General features: G+C 36.6%; 1 protein-coding gene across 2 annotated transcripts; it reads right to left on the reverse strand.

Annotated features, from left to right (window-relative positions):
- Positions 1–1,003: 1,003 nt before the first annotated feature.
- Positions 1,004–4,520, reverse strand: LOC137739935 (E3 ubiquitin-protein ligase RSL1). 2 transcript variants are annotated; one of them, XM_088700580.1, is made up of 5 exons: positions 4,300–4,520; positions 4,094–4,147; positions 3,150–3,299; positions 1,842–2,778; positions 1,004–1,272 (listed from the first exon to the last, which is right to left on the reverse strand). In XM_088700580.1, the coding sequence occupies exons 3-5, from the start codon at positions 3,295–3,297 to the stop codon at positions 1,206–1,208; spliced, it is 1,152 nt and encodes a 383-aa protein (XP_088556706.1). In that variant the 5' UTR covers positions 3,298–3,299; positions 4,094–4,147; positions 4,300–4,520; the 3' UTR covers positions 1,004–1,205. The 2 variants fall into 2 exon arrangements, with proteins under 2 accessions (XP_088556706.1, XP_088556705.1); XM_088700579.1 differs by having other exon boundaries at positions 1,842–3,039.
- Between the last annotated feature and the right edge of the window lie 4,432 nt (positions 4,521–8,952).

Here is an 8,952-nt window from a genome sequence, read left to right on the forward strand (position 1 = left end):
TTGGTATTGTTGTGCTTTAAAAAAAAAACTGATTATGTTGTGCTGTGAGAATAAACAGCTATAAAATAAAATAGTTGAGTGTTTGGTAAATTTTTTTGTAAAAGTGCTTTTAATAAAAAAAAAAAAAAAAAAAAAAAGCGGTGTCTGAGTATTTGGTAAACTTTTATATAAATTGCTTTGAATATGTTAAATGACTAAAAAGGATATGACATTTAATGTGCTATAATAATTTTCAAAGACAATAATGTAAGAACAAAGATTGTAATTTTGTATAACAAGTGGGGTATACTTGCTATTTGAAATCGTCATTAAATGAACATTGAATACTATGCTTTGAATAAAAATACATTTTTTTAGAAGCATGGTAAACCCTGCTTTTCTATGCTTTTCTACTTTCATTTATAACAGTTTAAAAAAAAAAAAAACATTTTTGTTTTGTTTTACCAAACACATTTAATGTTACAGATTTTTTTAATAAGCTGTTTATTTTTTTAAAAGCATTACAATCCCAAACCAACTCTGAAGAGGTTCTTTTTGTAATCATACTTCTAGTCGTCCTTTGATTAGCTCAATTAAACTCTGAATTGAGAGGAAAAATGATCCAAAAACCAAAGAGAAACAGAGGATTGAAAACTTCATACGAACCAAAAGGAACCACATTAACGCAGTTATGCAGCCAAATCTTAAAATTTTCTTTTATAATCATACTTCTAGTAAAATACAACCTCAACAGAACACCAATAGACCATGAAGAGTTGCGACCGGGATTTCGAATTACTCACTTCCAATTTTAACCACTGTTTCCCAATCATTAGCAGAGACTCTTCTTTCTTATTCTTCAGATGACATCAAAGGGTAGTCTTTTTTCTTTCAGCTCCTCTTTCCGGAATTTTTTTTTTCAGATTTCTTTTTATTTTGCCCTCTTTCCAGGAAAATTTTGGAGACGGGGTTTTGTGAAACTTGATCAAAGATGTCACCCAACTTTTAAAGAAGAAAACAAAAGAAAAGGGAAAACTCCATAACATTAATAAGGGAATTCAAGGCAATGTTACACATCACACAACCTCAAATATCTAGGAAGCAAATCTACTAGCAAAAGTCCCCTCGTATTGCTGCACTTTTGATGATTCTGTATATAAATAAAAGTTCTAGCATCATAAAACAAGTAACACGCCTTCAATCCAAGTGCCTTCTGCAACTTAATCTCACTGGCAACCACCATGAGTACTTGTCCATTCTGCTCCACATCCATAGCAGAAGTGGTATTGGCACCTGCAAATACAATATACAGTAAACACAACTCCCACCAAGTAATCTATCTAAAATCATTAAACCTTATATTAATCACAATTAAATAAAGTATTTCAATATCATCAGCCAAAACTAATTAGCTGTTTAACCCATTAAACTTATTCCATCACTAAAAGCATTCATCGTCCAAATCCTCTTAAGGATAAAAGTACCTGTGTGTTAGAATGTGCATCCAGCTGACAACTAATTGGCAATTTGTGGAGACGACTGAGAATTTTAAAACTACTAATGGCAAGGCTTCCATTGCCGATGTAGAGTACTACACTATCGACATGCCTCATCATATGTGGAGTCACTCAAACCAAATATAAGAAAACGTGTCGCCACCAAGTTTAACTAGTGGCTAATCTGCTCTGATACTATTATATTGTGTTAGATAATACTCTCAACAAGATATACCATAATTATGATGATAAAGAGAATTATTGATGAAATTTTTATGTCAATTAAAGATAAAATGCCCTAAATAAACAACAATTGCCTATGCCTAATATACTTTGTGCAGATAATACCAAATTAAGCAAACTGACCTGCAAGTAATATGCAAACAACCTTGAGTCTTCTCCACATAATATTTGCACCTAGGGCACCGCTTCCACTTCTTCTGCTTTGCAAGTTCCTTAACCATAAGATCCGCCCTCCCTCGCTCGCTCTCGTTAAGCCTCTGAAACTCCTCACAATCAACTCCTGGATGCCAAGGGATTTGACATCGTGCACAGAACAGTCTATGGCAAATGGGACACTCCGACTCTGTTATAGCCTCCTCACCTTCGTTGTCGATCATCAAAACCGTTGAGCAGTCACTGAATGGACAGTAGAGTCTTTGTGCCCCTAAAACCATAGCTTCACAAAGGGCATCATTCCACCTTTCTATGACTTCTTTGGGAAGCATTGGCATACAGGCATCAAGTTCCAGCACAGCCCTGCAGTCCAAGCTGGGGCACGAAACTACGTGAATGTTTGCTTGGATTTTGGATGCTACATGCTTGGTTATGCAGTCAGAGCAGAAGGAGTGAACACATCCCTCATTTCGAAACATCTCGTCAGCCTCTTTCATTTCAAAACAAATCCCACAAAGGATTTGTGTTGATGGTTGTGGTGCCCCTAAAACCATAGCTTCACAAAGGGCATCATTCCACCTTTCTATGACTTCTTTGGGAAGCATTGGCATACAGGCATCAAGTTCCAGCACATCCCTGCAGTCCAAGCTGGGGCACGAAACTACGTGAATGTTTGCTTGGATTTTGGATGCTACATGCTTGGTTATGCAGTCAGAGCAGAAGGAGTGAACGCATCCCTCATTTTGAAACATCTCGTCAGCCTCTTTCATTTCAAAACAAATCCCACAAAGGATTTGTGTAGATGGTTGTGGTGACGATGATTCACCAGACTCTTGCGTGTCCTGAATTGGGAATAGGATTTCATGGATTGGGTTGGATTGGATTGCTTGGGTTGCTTGGATTGTTGCTGATGATGAAGAGGAAGAGGAACCATCATTGTGCGTTGATTGGGAGGTGACTGCAGAAGAGGACATTAGAGCCTCTTGGAACTGCAACTCTTGTGCGTACTTGGAATCTGAAACTGGCTCAGACTCGTCATAAGTTTCATCATCAAAGAGTGCGGAAAAGTAGAAATCATCTACATTCAGATGAAGATCATCAGACGCTGATGAGTTCTCTTGTGCCATGTTGGATTGGATTGCCTGGGATGCTTGGATTGTTGCCGATGCTGAGGAGGAAGAGTAGTCAATTTACATTGACCACAACTTTTACCATCTTCAAAAATAGTAGTCAATTTATTGAAAGTTTTCCAAATAGGAGACCTGAGTGGTCACTTACCTACTTCGATCACTCTAGCCTTTTTCTTTGTGGAACTTGTATTTGTATCTTCTGAGTTTTCACTTCCAAGATCAGGTTGTTTTCCCATTTTAACTTTTACTGACCCTCTATCACTAAGGTTCATAAAATCTTGCTCTGTAGCATCCATTGCTTCAAAAAAGGAAAAAAAAAAAACTGTAAATCTTTCTCATACCAATTTCATACCATATCAATTTCAAATTCACATATCCATTTCAGTTTCTATTTCAATTTCACATATCCAATTCGATTTCGCCTATCTATATCCATTTCAAATTCACATGTCCAATTCAATTTCAAAATCCAATTAACATATCCACAAATCACAATCCAATTCAAATTTACATTCAAATTCACAATTCAATTAAAAATACCTTGCACTTGCAGGCTGCAGCCTGGCTTAATTAAACAACAATAGTTGTGGTTTTGTCCAGGTTTCAGAATATGAACAAAGGAAATGGTTTGTTGATGTAACTTGTAAGTGTTCTAAACAAATTAAAAGTTGAAACACACGAATTCACCCTCCCTCTCCATGCACGCCTAAACACAACACAAACATCAACTAAAATAATTTTTGGTAAACTTTGATGCGGTGATCAAAGACAGACCTCAATTGAACTAGCCCTCCAACTAAATCATCTTACTTTCCAAAGAACAGGGACCCAAAGCATACATTAACCACACATACATTAGCAAGAACAAATCATCCCACCAAGATTATCTATAAACTGAATCCAAATGCATGCTTTTCCAAATGTATAAAAAAAATTTATATATCCACTTGCTGTGCGGTAGACTTTCACTTGAGTGTCTAACTTTGATCTCCAACTTTGCAAATCCTAATTACCGAAATCAGCAAACAAGCAAATTAAGCACAACCACCATTCTATGATCAGGTGAGATAAAGTCGTTGTCAATTGTTTCACCTGCTTCAACCCTTGAATTCTACCAAGTAGCTCAGACCTCGATTCATTCAATTCCTATTAAGAAAAATAACATTGTGGACCAAATTAAAAACAGCTTTGAACCCAAAATTACAATCTGAGTTTTTCTAGTTCTTTTTGTATGTAAGAATTCTCAGAACCCAAAACAAAATCCATTTAAAAAAATAACAACAAAAAGAAAAGGTTACCGCAAGCTTGGAGCCAATCGGTGTAGTGGAGGGAGGCTGGAGAGGGTGGTCGTGGCTAGCTGGAGTTGAGGTTCGAGACTTCAGTTCGAGAAAGAAAGAAAAGAGGAAGTGGGGTTGCTTTGACGACGAACCTGGCTAAAAAAGTCATCTCATGGAGGGGCTTTATCTTTTGGAAGTTCTAGTCCTTCAGGGTTTTTTATCTTTTGGGGCATTGATTTGCTTTGGTAAGAATATCTCCCTTGTTATGGCCTATTTTTATCTGACAAGGGAAAGAGGGCCAGCGGCAAAGAGAGAAGAAAGATGTATTTGTAGAATTGTGTCTCCTTACATAATGCTTTTATTTATAGTAATAAGAGGGAAAATAAATCGTTCGTCTCCAAGGAATACAAGTCCATTTATGAAAGAATAACTAGAATTAAATCTAATTTAGAATTTACACAATCACACTTAAACTAGGAAAGTTTACAACACTCCCATTTGAGTGTGTAAATATTCGAGGTAGATTCGGCATCATGTAGAAGTTAAGAAAGTCGACTCATCGGCACTGATTCTAGGAACAAGTTATTCTCAATTAGGAACTTGCATAAGGAAGTAAGTCTCACTAAAAAACCCTATGGTTATGGCAAAAACCCGAGTAAGGACAAAATCCATAGTCTAAGGAAAAATGCGTGAGAAATGCAAAGTCAAATGAAACGTCTACGGGACGTCATTAGAGATATGATCGGCCCAAGGTGGGTGCCTCATTAAAACCTAGTTAGGTAGCAAAAACTTAGTGGGAAAAATGCTCCTAATCATAGGGAAAAAGAGTACATTAAGATCAAGCAAGTATACTTCAGGATACTCCCTCTGAGTTTGACACAATTCCAAAGAGAACTAGCAATGTTACAACTCAGAAAGTTACGCATATCAATTCCTTGAACAAGTTTCTGAAACGTCGCCTTCGATAATGATTTGGTGAAGATGTCGGCCAGATTGTCTTGTGAACAAATTTGTGTGACTTTAATCTTTTGATGCTCTTGTTGTTGATGTGAGAAGAAGAACTTCGGCGCAATGTGCTTGGTGTTGTCTCCATTGATGTAACCATTCTTGAGCTATTCAATGCATGCTGCATTGTCTTCATAGATCGTCGTCGGGACATCAACAAATGGGTAAAGATCATAGGAGCTTTGAATATGGCCCCCAACTGCTCTCAACCAAAAGCATTCTCGAGTTGCTTCATGTAAGGCGAGAATTTCAGCATGGTTAGACGAAGTGGCAACTAAGGTCTGTTTAGTTAATGTCCAAGAGATTGCGGTGCCTCCAATGGTAAAGACATAACCTATTTGAAAGTGCGCCTTGTGCGGATCAGATAAGTATCATGCGTCGGCGTAACCAAAAGGGTGAGAATCGACTTGAGAAGCCGGGGGGGGGGGGGGTGCGGCATCACTTGAGGATCCATAGGGATAGAACAATCCCGAATCTGTAGTACCTTTAAGGTAGCGGAAAATGTCTTTAACACCAGTAAAGTGTTTGCGTGCTGGTGCATTACTGTATCTTACCCAAAGATTAATAACGAAGGAGATGTCGGGTCTAGTGCATTGAGCTAAGTACAATAAACTGCTTATCGCACTTGGATAAGGAACTTCAGGTTCCAAAATCTCTTTGTCATCTTCCTTCGAACAGAAGGGATCTCGTTTTGCATCTAGCGATCAAACGACCATATGAGTACTCAAGGCTTCACTTTATCCTCGTTAAAGTGGCGCAACACCTTCTGGGTGTAGTTTGTTTGATGTACTAAGATTCCATTCGAACGGTGCTCTATCTTGAGACTGAGACAGTATCAAGTCTTTCCTAGATCTTTCATCTTAAATTCCGACCTCAGGTGCACAGCAGTTCTTGCAAGCTCTTCAGGAGTTCCGATAAAATTCATGTCATCGACATATACTATAACTATATAAAAATCAGAATGTGACTTCTTAATGAACACACAAAGGCATAGTTCGTTGTTCACATATCCCAGACTAATCAAATACTCACTCAAACGGTTATACCACATTCTTCGAGAGTGCTTCAAACCATAGAGTGAAAGTCTCAGCTGAATTGAGAGCGTGTTATGGGGTTTAGAAATATTTGATACAGTCAATATAAGTCCTTCGAACTTTCATATAAATTTCAGTATCAAGATCCCCATAAAGATACACAGTTACTACGTCCATCAATTGCATGCATACTCAGTTTTTCAAAAACTATCAAAACTGATAAGGTAGCGAAAAGTAATCATATCCATAATGGGTGAATAAGTTTCGTCATGGTCAATCCTGGGGCGTTGTGAGAAGCCTTGCACAACATGACGAGCTTTGTAATGTACAATTTCGTTCTTCTCATGTGGAGGAGCATGAGCTACAGGTCCAAACATCTTACGTTTCGCAAGTGAATCAAGTTCAACTTGGATTGCTTTTTTCCAGTTTGACCAATCTGTTCTACGTCGACATTCATCAACAGAACGGGATTCATTGTCATCACTCAACATGATCTCAGTAGCTACTGCATATGCTAATGCATCGTCGACGATCATCTCATTTCTACACCAAACATCATCTAAGCTAGCATAATAGACTGAAATCTCACAATTCTCAGGAGGTGGATTCGTCTTTTCAATGACGCTTCCATAATCTAGAATTTCCTCATCAGTATGAGTGATTGACAGTCGGATTCACGGTGGGTTTTTCAGGGGCCTGTGTTGTGGGTTTCTTCTTCCAGGGGTGTGAATCCTTTGAACCAAGTGGTCTGCCATGCTTATGTGTTGGGGCAGATAATTGGCTAGCCGCTAATGTATGTGATCACCAAAGTTAGAGTCCTGGGCCCCCAAGAAACACCAAAATAAATCATTATGCCACCGATTTCCATGCCTTAAAACCACTACCTATTATGGGGCTCATAGTAGAAATATTTGTAACTGATAACATGAAACTTTATCCTAATAAACTTCATGAAACTAGATTAATTTACACATACGAGCAAACAAATTAATTAGTTTGTAGTATTGGATTATATGTCATCAGAGTTACCTTTATGAAAAAACTTTAACACCTTTGGGCAGGATGAAGCTTTCACAAACTCTTGCAAAATAAAACTCATACTATGCCATCTTAATTAAAACAAAAGAAACAATCTATATCTATGGGCAAGAAGATTATCCATTTTATTCTAATTAAGATGCAATGTTGATCGAAGTAACTTAAAATCACAGTCCCAGGATCAACTAAGCCTCTATGGCTTGCTTAGTTGACAAGACATTGATCAACTCTACCTGAAACAATATAAACATCACATGGATTAATTAATTGTAAGTGACACAATTATGATAACCTGATTCAAGCTTTGAGTCTTGCCAACAAATGGCATTAATATAATAAATTCTTTCATGACTCCCTTTGATATTCAATTAATCTCAAGAAACCTGACAACTTACTTAAAAGAGATACTTGAAGAGATTAAACACATATAGAAAATGTTGTATAAGAATTGTAATATCAGTCTTTCACCACAAGGATGTTAAGACATATGAGAGAACATGATGGAGCTAATTGATTCAAAATAGAAACACTTTTGTATAAACAATACAGTCGCTTTAATTCAAAAGCCAAATTGTGTTATCACCAAAATGTTTTCATAAGTCAAATGGGTTCCTTAACTTTTGTACATTTCTTTCCATAGTACAAGACTACTACAACATTAGCATCAAAATCATGCATTAGCCGTGTAAATACCAAATTAAATAAAGGAACAACCAAAATTCTTTTCTTCCAAAAGTAACATCTCTAATATATTGACATACATTAGCCTTGAGATCAAAGGATTGTTTAAATTCTTAAGGCATAGGGAAAAAAACTAACAAACTATATACAAGTTTGAAAACTTATGCTAAGTCACATGCTTTGAATGAAATACATACCTCACACCTTCATATGTTTACTACTTCTGTATAAACATATACATAATCACATGACCAACCATAATTCTCATGGAAGAATAAATAAAATACAAATGAGAATTATCACATAATTACTGTAAACCTCATTCATTTGTACAGTATTCTTGTCCTTGCCACTGGATACTTTTTTGTCATTCTCAGTCAATCAACAAGTTATGCACCAATTCTTCATAATTGTAGACAAACCCAATTAACTAGTCAAGTATAATTAAATGACTACTGAGTTAACAAAACAAAATTGTAGACAAACCCGATTAATTCGTCATGCAGATTTCTTGTGATATTAATGGCATAAAACTTACACATCCTTGAACAAAATAGCCATACCTGTAATGCTATTCACGCCATAATAAAAATTGTCAAAATTTATGTTGACTTACTTTCATATATAGATACATGTAAAACTTAGCATATGTATCCTTGCAACACAACTTTAATAATATGTTTTCACAATCATATATATAGGCACAATATATCACAATAGTATTGAGGCAACCTAAAAGTGAACCAATTCCATCTCAGGATGTCAAACAACATTCGAAATCTCATGCCCATCTCTTAACTGTAATAACAAGGCAATTGGATTTGAACTTAATTTAATTTACCTTTCAAACGTGAAGCCCATAGGCAATATATACGCCCTTGCACTAGTGTCAGAATACCCAAACTATTTTGACAAA

Source organism: Pyrus communis, chromosome 9 (genome assembly GCF_041283825.1).
Source record: "Pyrus communis isolate YQ-2024b chromosome 9, ASM4128382v1, whole genome shotgun sequence".
NCBI lineage: Eukaryota > Viridiplantae > Streptophyta > Magnoliopsida > Rosales > Rosaceae > Pyrus > Pyrus communis.